The sequence below is a fragment of the Phaenicophaeus curvirostris genome, chromosome 5 (assembly GCF_032191515.1).
Source record: "Phaenicophaeus curvirostris isolate KB17595 chromosome 5, BPBGC_Pcur_1.0, whole genome shotgun sequence".
In the NCBI taxonomy this organism is placed as follows: Eukaryota; Metazoa; Chordata; class Aves; order Cuculiformes; family Cuculidae; genus Phaenicophaeus; species Phaenicophaeus curvirostris.
The window spans coordinates 43450329-43463950 of record NC_091396.1 but is presented as its reverse complement, the minus strand read 5'-3'; the positions used below and the strand labels follow the sequence as shown (position 1 = coordinate 43463950).

Genomic DNA, 13622 nt, shown 5'->3' with positions numbered 1-13622 from the left:
GTCAGCTTTTATTGAAAAGCATCTTTCTTGTCAAAACTGTCCTTGGTTTGTAGCTGTCTGGTGCCTTACTTTGAAATACTCCATGGCTCACCTGTTCTTCTTGGCTATTTCTCTCTAAAAATATAATATCTAAAAGCATTTTTCTCAGATAAGTCTAATTAGTAAATTGCCCTTTCTTGTTGTCGCCTGTGGTTATCAGTCCAATAAGGCTCTATGTTGAAGAGGATGGAAGTGCTGAATAGACAATGCAGTAGAAATATTTTATTCTCCTCTAGAGATTTGTAATTCACATCCTTGTCTGTAGGGCTCTGGAGTCAGGTAAGGTTTCTAGGGCTGAAATAATGGGGTCTAGTACAGTGGATTGATGTTTCTTTCCTCAACAATTTCCTCTGGCTTTTTAAAAAATTATTTTTCTTGGGCTTTTGTTTTGGCAAGATTTAAAGACACTGATTTACACTACTGTTCTGGAAACATGACAAAGAAAAGTCAAATCTTACATAGCATCAGTGGGTCACTTGAGTTCAGAAAGAATTAGTTTAAAATTGGGATACTGACTTCCAGAAACTGTTTAAAATATGACATATAATCACAGTGTTAATAGAGTGTGCCACATACATTTCACATGCAGACTTTTAGTTTTTCAGAAACATACAGAAAGCCTTTTATTTTATTCCAATTCAATGGAAACTGGCAATCCAGGAATGCTTATTTCACATTCAGAAATCTGATTCTCCTTCTTTGTGAAGAAATCAGATGGGTTCTTTAAGTGTTGAATGCAAATAAACCATATACTGTGTATGTTCCATGCTGTAAGGACCGTGTCAAGAGCCAGAGGATCTGCATGTGGCCATGACCTTTTTCATCCACGACCCAGATATGAAGTAACTCTACAACAAGTCTGATTCAAGCTGAGTAATTGTACGTCACAGTCAGCCCCAGGAATACAAGATGTTCTCTTTGCTGCTGTGGTGGGAAACCTAGTGTGAAAGGAGAGTAATTTCCTGTGTACCCTCCTTTGCTGCAGAGGTACCTGATGTATATGTCATGTGAAGATCATTCTCTCTTGAGAAATAGTCCAATCCATTGACTAGATACTATTCAGTATATAGATCTTAGGCTAAACAAAGAACAACCAAAAGTCACATGGTTTTCAGCAGCACAGGGCCAATTTCTATTACAAAGTGTATGCAGTATTTTTAAAATATTAAACTTATGGGTAAAATGTAGCAATGTACTACTGGTTATAAATTACAGTTTCCCCGCTTGTAGATGGACTATGTTATAGCTGTATAAAAAGGTAACATCACTGGAAAATAAGTCACTGTACTCTTCTTTTTCACTGAATTAATCATTAGTTCAAATAATTTCAATATTATATCAATGACTTATTTGCAAATTGGAAAGCATTAAAAGAGTGCTTTTTGTTTTCTGATACAAATTATTTCATGTGGACAACATTTTTTTTCCTGGTAGTTATGTTCTATTGTTTAGAATAATAACACAGAAGGAACAAATTTTTCCTTCTGAAGCAAATCACTCTTAGAGTGATTTACAGCTGTTCATCACCTCTCCCACTGCCAAAGTCAAACTAAACTCAAGGTGAAAAATAGCAGGAAGAGCTGTTAGTTTAGGATAAACAGATTTTGTTTCCAGCTGCAACTACAGAGGGTGTTTGAGCCAATAATCATACGGGCACTGCTGGCTGGGAGTGCATCCATCTGAAGGAAAGCCTGCCATCTACTGAGGCACCCACAGACTCTGCGGCAGCACCCAGACTACTCTGCCAAGTATGAACACTGCCCCTCTAAGCTCTACCTGGGAGAACTGAAATTAAGGTGCCTATGCTGGTAGGCATGCAGGCATCCATCACAGCTTTGTTTAAAAGCAAAGTGAAAAAAAAAAGAAAGAGAAAAAATAAATAAAACCAGGCTCAACTTTTCATCAAAGCAGAGTATCAGGTATGAATCACTGCTTCTTAACTTTTTCTTCATTGTGTCTGATGTTAAACAAATCCAACAGCAGAAAGTAGACTGACTATTTAATCTGACCATACATGACAAAATGGCTGGGTGAAGAAGAGCACATAAGATTATGAGATACCATTTTGAAGAGCTTGTGAGTGAGATTTTCATTGAAGCTCTGCAAATAGCATCTCGTGGTATCGTGGGGCATTTTAATGTTTTCACAGATGTTTCATTTCTGTGAAAAGTTAAATAAGCTTATAAAGAGATTTTGTCCTTTTTTTCTCCATATGTACATGTGAAACATTACCAAAATTAGTATTTGCATGCTTTCTTTAAATGAGGTCCCCTGGGAAGTGAAAGAAAAGAAACTGTACAATTGATAAAGCTTTTCACAAAATATTTTAATAAGGACGTAACAGCTTCCACATTAGCAATTTTTAAACTAAAAGGAGCTGACTCACAGTCCACTGAAGTGAGCTAGGACTTTTTCTCTCATTTCAATGGGCTTTGATTCAGACAACTTTGAAGTACTAAATTTATACATTCATTTAACAGTACCTAATTTTTGGTGAAAGAAATGTACAAAGTAGTATCCTACTTTTTGCCACTGAGAAAAGTTAAAGGTTATAATTTAATAAAAGCCTGTTGTAAGTCCACCACTGCAAATCCTAGATGCCTTAATTGTCAGTCTTATACTTAACGCTGTACTTAAGCACCATATCTACCAGTACAATGTTACGGGTTTGCTGCTACTAGCGATTATTCCCAATCTCTTGTGTCAGATTGACAGTAGTTAGAATTAATAGAACCACATTATTGTGCTAGAAAAGTGATTTGTCACAGCCACTAGGACACCTGCCACTGTGTGACATTGTTAACATAGGTGGTAGAAAGCAAAAAACATAGCTGCTTATTTCAACACAGTTCATACCGGTTCTTACAACTGAAGTAAGAAGCAGGGGAAGAAGGTTTTGTTTATTCTGCTGTCATTTTTCAAATAAGAAATCTTCATTGATCTATATGAAAATCATTCTGTAATGAGAGGGGAACAGAGAAAATTCAGGAGAGAAATTTTGTGGAGAAGACAATATAGATGAAAGAGTTAGAAAAAGTGACTATGTTTTTATCTGAAAAAGAGCTTTCTTGAGCATCATCCATTTTAAATGCAACCTTGCAAGCAGCCACTACATACATAAGTACACCATATAAATTGCTTCAGAGAAACACATTCACAACACAGTAACAAGAATCAAATAAAAAAATCAAACAAAAAGAAAGCTGAGACACACAAAAACCAAAGGTTCTCAGAAATGAGACAGTAAGAAGCTCTGGGCCAGTATATTACATTGTCAACATACAAAACCCATTTTATTTTTTCTAGTGCAACAGCATAAACTGGAGCTAGGGTAATAGTTATTATCAAACAGCTACTTTTTGTCAAGTATTTATTCCATAGCCTGATGGGAGATTTTGAAACTAATCCCTCTTTTTTCACGTAGGCTAAAGTGACTTTGCAGTCACACAGGTCATTCAAAACTGTCTCAGCTCCTTTCATGGCTGTTTCACAGCTGATGGAGCAGTGCAAGACAATAGTTTCACAGTCTAGTGCTCCCTTTAAACTTTATTATTAGCTCACTTTATTGTACCTGTGGACACACTCAAACATTTCCCAGCCCAGTGCTCCCCCTGACTCCTGGCTCAGTGTTCTGCTCCCTGTGAGTCACGGGACTGTTTATCTCCTGTTATCAGCAACCTGCTGCGCAGCTCTGAAACACAGCAATAATTGGATATTTTTCTGAAGACCTTTTCTGCTCTGCTTTCCCCGAGTGTAGCACTGAGAGCCAGAGCCCCAGTGAAGTGAAAGCTGTCTGTAAAGCAAAAGATGGCTCCATTACTATGCTGCTTCTTTTCTCGGGGTGTTTTTGTTCCCCTCTTTCTGTTTTATTCCTGGGAGGGGAGCAGAGAGAGGTTACTTTCTCCTTCCCGGAGGAGGGCAAAGTATATGTTAGGGGGTGGTTCCCAGCATTTCCACTCTCTGAAGGGAAGGTGCATACCACAGATGCTGACCAGAGTCACTTTCAGTCGGGGGAAGTCTGAATGCTGGGGCTTAAATGAGTCAGGCTTATCTCAGTGGCCGAGGGGGTTCCCATCAACTGAGAAGGAGGGCAACTCATACAAAAGGTGAGGGGAGAGTCACTGCAGAATTCCTGCAGCCACTCATCAGACACAGAGAGGGGTAGCAGATCTGAACTCAACCCATGAGTGCGGCAATTTGCTAAGGAGGTGTCAAAGCATGAGCAAACACATCCACTCTCAAGGGAGGTAGATGGGGGGGGACGGGGCAGTAGACTGAGGACACAGGGTTTTCTTCACTCCCTCTTGTGCTAAACACCACTGTTGGTGAGCAAAACCAAAACCCCCTCCCTCCCAGCTTCCGCATGCCACAGCACTGGCCTCGCTCACCCTCCTGCTGGGGGGCAGTAGGGGAGCCCAGGGGCAGGAATGCTTCCTCAGAGGGTAGTAATCCTGGAGGTGCAAGTGCCATTCCTGTACATGCTCCCTGACTCCAAGTTGTCTGGGGGAAAGTCCTCCACACTGTACGCCCTGCTCTTCAGGGCAGTGGCATAGTAGTCAATGGGTTCCTCTGCAGCATTGTCCATCCAGCTGAGGCAGAGCAGCCGCTGGAAGGACCGCTTGAAATTGTCCGAGAGAAAGCCATAAAGGATGGGGTTGGCACAGCTGTTGGCATAGCCCAAGATGACAGAGAGTTGGCTGATAGTGGCATCATCTTGCTCTACAAAGACATTGACCAGCTGCACAATGTAGAAAGGCATCCAGCAGATGACAAAGACCATCACCACCATCATGACCATGAGGGTGATCTTGCGCTCCGAGCGCTTGCGTTGCTGCCAGCCAGCCTTCAGGGCCACCATGCGCATCTTGGCAATGATGAGGATGTAGCAGAGGCAGATGGCCACCACAGGCAGCAAGAAGCCCATCAGAAAGGTGTAGACCACAAAGACCACCAGCCATCTCTGGGTGGGTTCTGGCATGAGCATGTTGCAAGCCACCGTTCCATCGCTGTTGGTAGCTGTGTTGGAGAAGATGATGATGGGCAGGATGATGAGGATGGAAAGTACCCAGACACCCAGATTGACCATCTTAGCTACAGTGGGTCGACGGTACCTAGCCGCCTTGATAGGGTGCACCACAGCAACGTAGCGGTCCACACTGAGCACAGTCAGGCAGTAGATGCTGGTGAACATGTTGATGGCATCCACGCTGAGCACCAGGCGGCAGAGCAGCGAGCCAAAGGGCCAGTGGTGCAGCAGGGTGGAGGTGACCAGAAAGGGGACACTGAGCATCAGCAGCTCATCCGCAATGGCCAAGTTGAGGATGTAGATGTTGGTGGCTGTCTTCATCTTCGCGTAGCGCAGGATCACGTAGATGACCATGGAGTTGCCACATAGCCCCACCAGGCACACCACGGAGTAGATGAAGGAGATGAGGATGGCGCTGCCCTGAGACTCACTCAGGGTGCCGTTCGGGGCGCCAGAGGAGTTCCTGCCGCCCGAGTCCATGCCCCCCGCCGCCGCCTCCTCCGAGGCGCTGCCGACTCCGCCGCCGCCGCTGTCGCTGCCGCCGCTGTCGCCGCCTGCACCGCCGGTAAGCCTGGTGCAGGTGCCATCGGGGAGCATCCTCTGTCCGGACGCCCCGGCTCCGGCTTAGAGCAGCGGGCGGCTGCCGCTGGCCGGGCTCGGCATCCCGGCGGGGCTCCCGGCGGGGCTGCGGGGCGCTGCCACGGGCAAGGAGGCGGCTGCCGGCGCCGCTCGCTCCGGCTGCCAGGAATTGCCGATCCCCGGCTGGTGAATGATTAATAGGCAGCAGCGCGTCACCAGCTACGAAAAGGAGGTGGGAAAGAGAGGAAAAAAAAATAATAATGCGGGAGACGTAAGTGGGTGTCTCTGCTAACCACCACCCGCCGCCCGCCTCCCATCCCGCCCTCCGGCCGCTCGCAGCGCTGGCAGCTCCGAGGCTGCCGGAGCGCAGCCTCCCCTGTCCCCGCACCGCTCCCCGCTCCACTGCTGTTTCCCGACCCCGCGCTGCTTTCCCATTACGAACCGGTCCGCTTTAGCCAGCGTCCTCTCCTCCGCCTCTACGCTGCTCCCCATCCATTGCAGCTGGGTCCGAGCCAGGGGCACCCCAGGAAAAAGAGACCGTCCTTTCCCGAGTAGGAAAAAAACCCCTGCGTCACGGGTAGGAGGACAACGTTACCTGGGCAGGCATCCCTTATGCCAACGCACCTGCTGCAGCCCTCTCCCGTCACCGCACCATGTGCATTTCCCCATCCCACGACTGTGGCACCAGTCAATGTCACTGACTACGAGGTACCACACAACCTTTAATCCTAAGTGCACAGCGCTGCCTGAAAACACAATGCCCGTGCCTCCCACCATCACGCAGCTCTGTGCCCCTGACCTTGTCCTGTCCCATCACCAGATATCACACGTTCAGTACCTTACAGGCCCGCCCCAGTTGCATGCTTTGTCCTGAAACATGATCCTCCCTCCCCCTCCACATCCAGTTCTGGCAACACAGCACGTGTTCTGCCTCTGTCCATCACATCCAACAGTGCAGGCACCAGTTTGCACACTACAGCTCACCATCACTAATTACACCTCAACAGTGCCGAGGTGATACTACCTATGCTGCCATGCAAACACAAACTGTTCCCACTCACACAATCACTTCAAGCCCAACCATCACTTGCTGCGTCACCAATGCCACACGCCCTTCCCTTCATGTTGTACTTAAAACACATGCATGTCCCTGATAGGGTTGTGCAGGAAGGAGAACATAAACCCTCATCACCATATGGTGATGCAAACCATCGACACCATCTCCCATTCATACACTGCTTCTACATATATGTAGACGTCACCATCCCACTTTACACCCATACACCCACAAAATCCTTCTTTCTACACACTGACCCATGCCATACCATTTCACATACACGCCCTGATCCTAGACAAGCCAAGTTATATGTGCTGATAGCTACTGCTGCTGTAATCTCTAGACAGACACTGCTGCCATACACACCTCATCCACATCACCAGTTCTAAACACATATGAACAACAGGAGATAGTCCTAGTATTGCATTTTATACCCTGACAAGCATAATTTTTTTAGAATGGTTTGGGTTGGAAGAGACCCAGCACCAAGCTGTGCGGAACACCATTTGTGACTGGCCTCCAGCTGGATTTAGCTCCATTTACGATGACGTTTCGGGCCCAGCCATCCAGCCAGTCTTTTACTCAGCAGAGGATGCGCCTGTCCAGGCCAGTGGAAGCCAGTTTCTCAAGAATACTGTGAGAAAGGTTGTCAAAGGCTTTACTGAAATCCAGGCACACTACATCCACGGTTACCTATGAGCACCACCTGGTTTTGTGAAGAACATGTGCGTGTTGCATGAATATCACCACAATGCATACACTGCTATATGCTCCCCACAGCGCCACTATATGGAGAATCACACATGCATCCTTACATCCTATTCATGTTACTGTGCATACCCATCACCTCCTACAGTTCATGTATCTTGTTATCACTGTCTGCTCACCCTCACAATTATACATGTTATCACTGCCCACCACTTTAATATACCGATACACACAGCAGTACCATCAGTTCATTATAACCAATCATCAGGAATTTATTCTATTCTATTTAGACCCATATATAACTCCTTACCCCTTATTACCGCCAGCAACTGTTCTAACACGTACATGTAACCTATCTGACTGCATGACTTCCCTTGTGTCAGTCATCGCTTCCAATTGATATACATATAGACACTCCAATGCAACCAGTGTGTGCTCTTTGACATCTCATCAAAGGTATTACTTTTAGCACATGCACACGTTCACATGATGCTTAAACAAGCTGTTTCCTTTTCTTCTGTAACTAAACAGTAGTCTGTGAATACATATGTATGTATATACACCTACACATAAATTTAAAAAATAAAAATAACTCTATTCAGTTTTTAGTAATTGCACTTTGGATGCTATTCTTTGTGACTTTTGAGGACTTTTTGTGTGTAAGTTCTAGTATAGAAATGCATTTCTTGGGCAGTCTTCGCAAATTATCTTACCATTCTTAGGACAATTGCTGTATATGAATGTTTTAGCTAGATGTTAGAGCACCTGTGAATGTCACACAAAGTTTTCTCAAAAAATTCATTCTTATACTTGGGGTATTATAGTTTGTATATTCTGATGTGCTAGCATCACAGCTTCAGTGAAAAAAAAAAAGAAATTTAACTATAACATTCAAAATCTTTATTTGCAAGTGTCCTATCTGACACTGCGCAAATATCTACAGGATGTAAATTCAGCTGGAGATTGTTTTTTTTTTAATTTATATTCTAGGAGAATATGAATCAACTTGCAGTCACTGATACAAGAAGAAGAGTAAGTCAATAGCTGCAAATCCTTCAACAAGAACATGATTGACTGCAACACTTTAGTCTGTTTGAAAACCTATAGTTCAAATATAATTCAGTTTTTGTTCACATGAGCATTCGTTTGCAGGGGCATTTACTTATGGAGCATTGATTGAGTGCTCTCTCATGTTGTTATAAATTGGCATTTAACAATAGTATTACAAGAAATTTGAATGCTTTTAGGGAGCAAAAGAGATTGCTTTTGAAACTATTAATAGTAGTGTCATTAACACAAAATTTCAGTTCTTGACTGTGTTGCCCTCCATTGCATTTGCTTACATATATGCTCACAATCATAATGGAGGCATTTTAGACATTTTATTCATGCATTGGTCCATTTTATTGAATTACTTTGCAACGCTAGCATTTGGACATGCCTTGCACCCAAGAGGGTCAGTAAAAGCTCTTCTGTTGAAATAGATTTGGGCATCGTGTTCTTTCTTACTGCAGTAATTAAAAAAATACTACCTATAAATTGTAACCCCTGTTAAGGTACTAACTTCATTAGACATAATACACATACCTACTTGAATTGTATGCCCAGAAAAGACAAAATGCCTGCATAGTCACTTACGTATGTGTATGAATTATATGTATTAATTCACTGAGAAATTCTAGCTACTAATCTGTACCAATTGCCTATTGCTCATGATTCGAAAGCATACATTTCTAACCTCAATTACTTGATAGAGTATCAATTCTTGATTAGAAATGATGCATTTTATTATACCATGATGTTATAATATGATTGTAAATACCAACAATGGCTCATTCAACCTCATGAGACAAAAGGCATGGTTCCAACAATCAAAATATCCTTTAAAACAGAAATTCTGATATAAAGCAGAAATTCTGATATAAACCAGATGTAGTTCAGGAACATGGTTTGACATTTAATTTTTGTTCCAATTTGTTCTTTTATGTAAGGACTCTGCCTGTGAAGAGCAGGCCAGAGGTCTTAGCTTACATGTGTAATGCACCTGACACAAAACAAGGAAGGGCAACTTGACCTTCTCAACATAGAATCCTAGAATCCTAGAATAACCAGGTTGGAAGAGACCCACCGGATCATCGAGTCCAACCATTCCTATCAAACACTAAACCATGCCCCTCAGCACCTCCTTCATCTGTGCCTTAAACACCTCCAGGGAAGGTGAATCAACCACCTCCCTGGGCAGCCTGTTCCAGTGCCCAATGACCTTTTCTGTGAAAATCTTTTTCCTAATTTCCAGCCTAAACCTCCCCTGGTGGAGCTTGAGGCCTTTTCTTCTTGTCCTGTCCCCTGTCACTTGAGAGAAGAGGCCAGCACCCTCCTCTCTACTGCAGGTTGGCCTAAGACACATTTATGTATTCTCCAGAATCTCATTTTTATGCCAACATTTGCCTTCCCTGGAAGGGTGTAAAAAGACTTATCTCCCCAAAATTCATACTGCTGGGCCATGGTGGCTAAAGTTCAGCCCATGCTTAGGGTTAGAGCTAGGGTAAAGGTTGGGAGAGACACGAAGCCCATAAAGCCAGGTGCAGTGGAGATGCAAGATGCAATGATAGGGGAGGCTGTGCAAATACATCATGCCAGAACGCTTGTTTGTTCCTCTGGGACAGTGCTAGGCATCTCAGAGTTTATTCCATGCCTGGTCTTGTGTTTAAGGTGAGGAGAGAGACAAAACATACAGCTCCATCTGAAAAGGCTTGAAAAATAGTTTAAAAGTTGCATAAGGTAGGGAAAGACTCCACAGATGCTATCCCCTAATGACTTTCTCTTCTAGGCTATAGGTTAAGGTCTCAGGGCAGGGTACAATTTACGACTACTTTTATCTAACCCTTCAATTAGGGTTAGGAAGAGAGACAAAGCCAAGAGCTCCCAGGGAGCTGAGTCTTGAGAGGGGTTGCCAAAGAGTGGGCAGAATACTTGGCAACTTTTTCTCCCCTGTCCACATTGTCCTCTGGGGCATGACTGGGGTGTCAGGGTAAGGTCCATCCCAAGCACATCTTAGGGTTATACTTACATGTGGCAAAGTACAGAGCTCCAGCTGATGAAGTACTTCCCACTCTGATGGTAGAAGCTCAATCCTTAATTTTCTTTCCACAGCTGAATGCTAACACAATCAACTCCATCTGAAGTACTTGTGGCAAGAAAGCCAGTGGCAATTGGAAACAGCCTTCTGGCAAACGCTTCACCTGATGGTGAGGTAAGGCTGAGTTTCAGAATCTCCCACCTAAAAAGCAAAATGGTTACAAGATGAATGATACGTTTTCTGTCACCTTGTGTCACTGTGTCTCAAGTATTGTGGCAAGAAAAAGGAAACAATCAAGCCATTTAAGAGGAAGCCTATGATAATTTATTAAATATTTAAATATTTGAACCCCAGGAAAATATATGAATAGTTTTCAGCAGTATCTTTCAACTTTTCAGCGCAGCAGTTATATAGTAGCCTGTGAAACTGCTGTAATTTGTACACACAGTGAACTTTCAGCAAAGTCAAAAGAGTTTTGGTAGGCTAAGTCATTTCAGTGGGGTCTTAATGATTAATTCAGTCAAGTGTCTCCTGTTCAAACTGTAGACACCCTGTGCACTATTCAAATTAAATGTTTCATAAATCTCACTGAGAAATTAATGACAGAATGCTCTTTTACAAAAAGCACAAATAGCTACAAAATAGCTAAATATTCTATAATTTGGGTAATCAGTTGCACTGTAATCTGTGACAGTTTTGTAAAAAAACATTCAGTACTCATTTCAATTGCATGTTTTCGAAGTCACGCATTTTTCATGACCTATTGATTAAGACAGGAAATTTCAGGCCACCTAAACAGTTCAGATGTAAATTCTGTTCTTGCTTTATGACTGATATCACTGGATGTGCTGTGAGATTTTGTAAAAGAGATTTTAACTTTGCATTAGAATATCAACATATTTTAAAATGTTAGTCTTTTAATACAGCTGTTGTACCTTAGATGTCATGATTCTGGTTATCATTTTACTTTTAGCAGAGCTCCCAAATTTTACATCAATTTTAGATATGATTTAAAATACAGAGCAAATAGACAGATGGAGGGATTCATTATAATGGTATGTTAGGAAGCGTTTTCTACTAAAAGGAAAATTTTGTTATTTGAACTTGAAAATTAATTGAGAAATTATCATCTATTCTGTAAAAACAGATGCTTTAAACCATAGTCATCAGAGAAAGAGTCAAGCTGTTGCTTAGTGAACACATGAATGATTCTTTGTCTCTCCATCCAGACGCATTTATTTCAGACTTAGCTGCTGAAAGCATTAAATTCAAATGGCTGACAAAAGCTGCGTCACATTGCAATTCTTCTCACTTCATCATGTTTTCTACTGTAGTAGTTCATAATAGACACAGACTACCATTACTGAAATCAATTATCTGACAGTTGTACAAAATTGCTCTGTGCTATTATTTTTTTTCAGGAAAACTGAAGGCTGAACACACATGCTGAGACCACACTCCCCAAGTTCTCAAGAGCAAAGTTGCTCCCCCAGTGAACAAAGACACAGTGCCAGATTCTGATCTCACACACACTTTTCCAAATCTGAGTAATTCTATTGACTTGTGATTAACTGGATTCGTATTGATTAATCAGAGGCTGGAACCTCAGTTTTCAATACTTGCCTCTCTTTGAAAAGTAACTTGGTGACAAGTGTCATCAGAAGTAGGTGTAGCTGAAATGCTGCTGAGTATGTTTTGGCTGTCTACATAGCCTTTTTTTAGCAGATTTTCATCACACCTCTTTAAAACCTGTCTGGAGTAGGGCAGATAGTTGTACAGAAAATCTTGTTACTGCTTGATTAGATTGAATATTTGAAAAGAATGAGGAAGTTCTATATGTTACCCAGGGAAGTTGTGTATATACCCTACCTGGAAGTGTTCAAGGCCAGGTTGGACGGGTCCTTGAACAGCCTCCTTGAAACCTCAAAAAAAAGGTCAAAACTATTCAATGCAGATCTGAGCATAGATATTTGCTTTATAGGGAAGCAGTAAATGCTTCAAGGAAATGGTCATGAAGCTCCTACAGGTTTTTTGAGTGTTTCATTTATTATCTTTGCACTTAGCTCCAATAAAACTGCAGCACTTCAAGACGATTGATAAGTACTACCGTATTTAAGCAAAAAATGAAAAGGAATTTTGAAAACAATTTAGTGAGGATTGACACAGAGATAATCTCAAAAGACATTTCACATGGTGAAAATTTGTGGTGGTGTTTACAGTGGTTTCCTTTACTTTGTGTAGCTGTGCAGGACAAAATATCTCAAATTTCTATGGATAAATGAGCAAAATTGTTGAAATTAAGAGGGGCTTTATTTATTACCCCTGAAGAAAGTTTTGACCACCTCATTTGAAAAGAATTGGGAGAGTAACTTCTCTTATTTCACATGTAAATAGAGTTGCTTCTATGTATTATCTCTTCACTGCAAGAGATAATAATGAAACAAAAATAAATGAAATCTTGTTAAAATTGTTATTGTTGAATGGAAATATCAGAAACTGCTTTTGAAGGGACAGCCTTGCAATTTATTCACAAATTCATGTTATAATCCCCATGCCAAGTGCCCTGTATAACCACCATTTTAATTCTGTGGATAATTCTATACAATTTTTAATACTCTGCTTGTTCTTACGTCTTTCTAAGTGTTGCTATAATTTTCCTGATTCCCTGCAGAGTAATCTTTGGGATCTTGGAATTGTTTCATGTGGTATAGGTGACTCATTAAAAACTCTGTTTTGAAGAACCACTTAATCTTTAAATAGCTGTATTCATATAAGTTACAAGAAGAATGGGACTTTTTAATCATTGAAGTAGAGATGGAAATGTGCATTCAAAGAACGTGCAAATCTATTGAAAAATTTGGAGCTTGAAAAATGTCTGTAAAACTGAATTTTACCAAGAATTGAATGAATGTAACTTCTCAAACTATTTCATAACTGATTTAAACTGGAGCAGCTGTGATATTTATGACTTTCATTGTGTTGGATTGTTTTCATCAGTAAGGACAAATAATTGCAAATAATTAACATGAAAGCTAGTTGAGGAAAGAAATGTGATATCATCTTCCCCTTGTCTTGTAGGGAAGTGCTTCCCTGGAGCAGATACTGTTCTCTAGTGCTTTTGCCAGACTAGTTTT

The 13622-nt window shown here is 41.9% G+C and overlaps 1 protein-coding gene across 1 annotated transcript; it reads right to left on the bottom strand.

Moving 5' to 3' along the window:
* Positions 1–2344: 2344 nt before the first annotated feature.
* On the bottom strand, positions 2345–5662 carry SSTR1 (somatostatin receptor 1). Its single transcript, XM_069858468.1, has one exon. The coding sequence runs from the start codon at positions 5660–5662 to the stop codon at positions 4475–4477; it is 1188 nt and encodes a 395-aa protein (XP_069714569.1). The 3' UTR covers positions 2345–4474.
* Positions 5663–13622: the final 7960 nt, after the last annotated feature.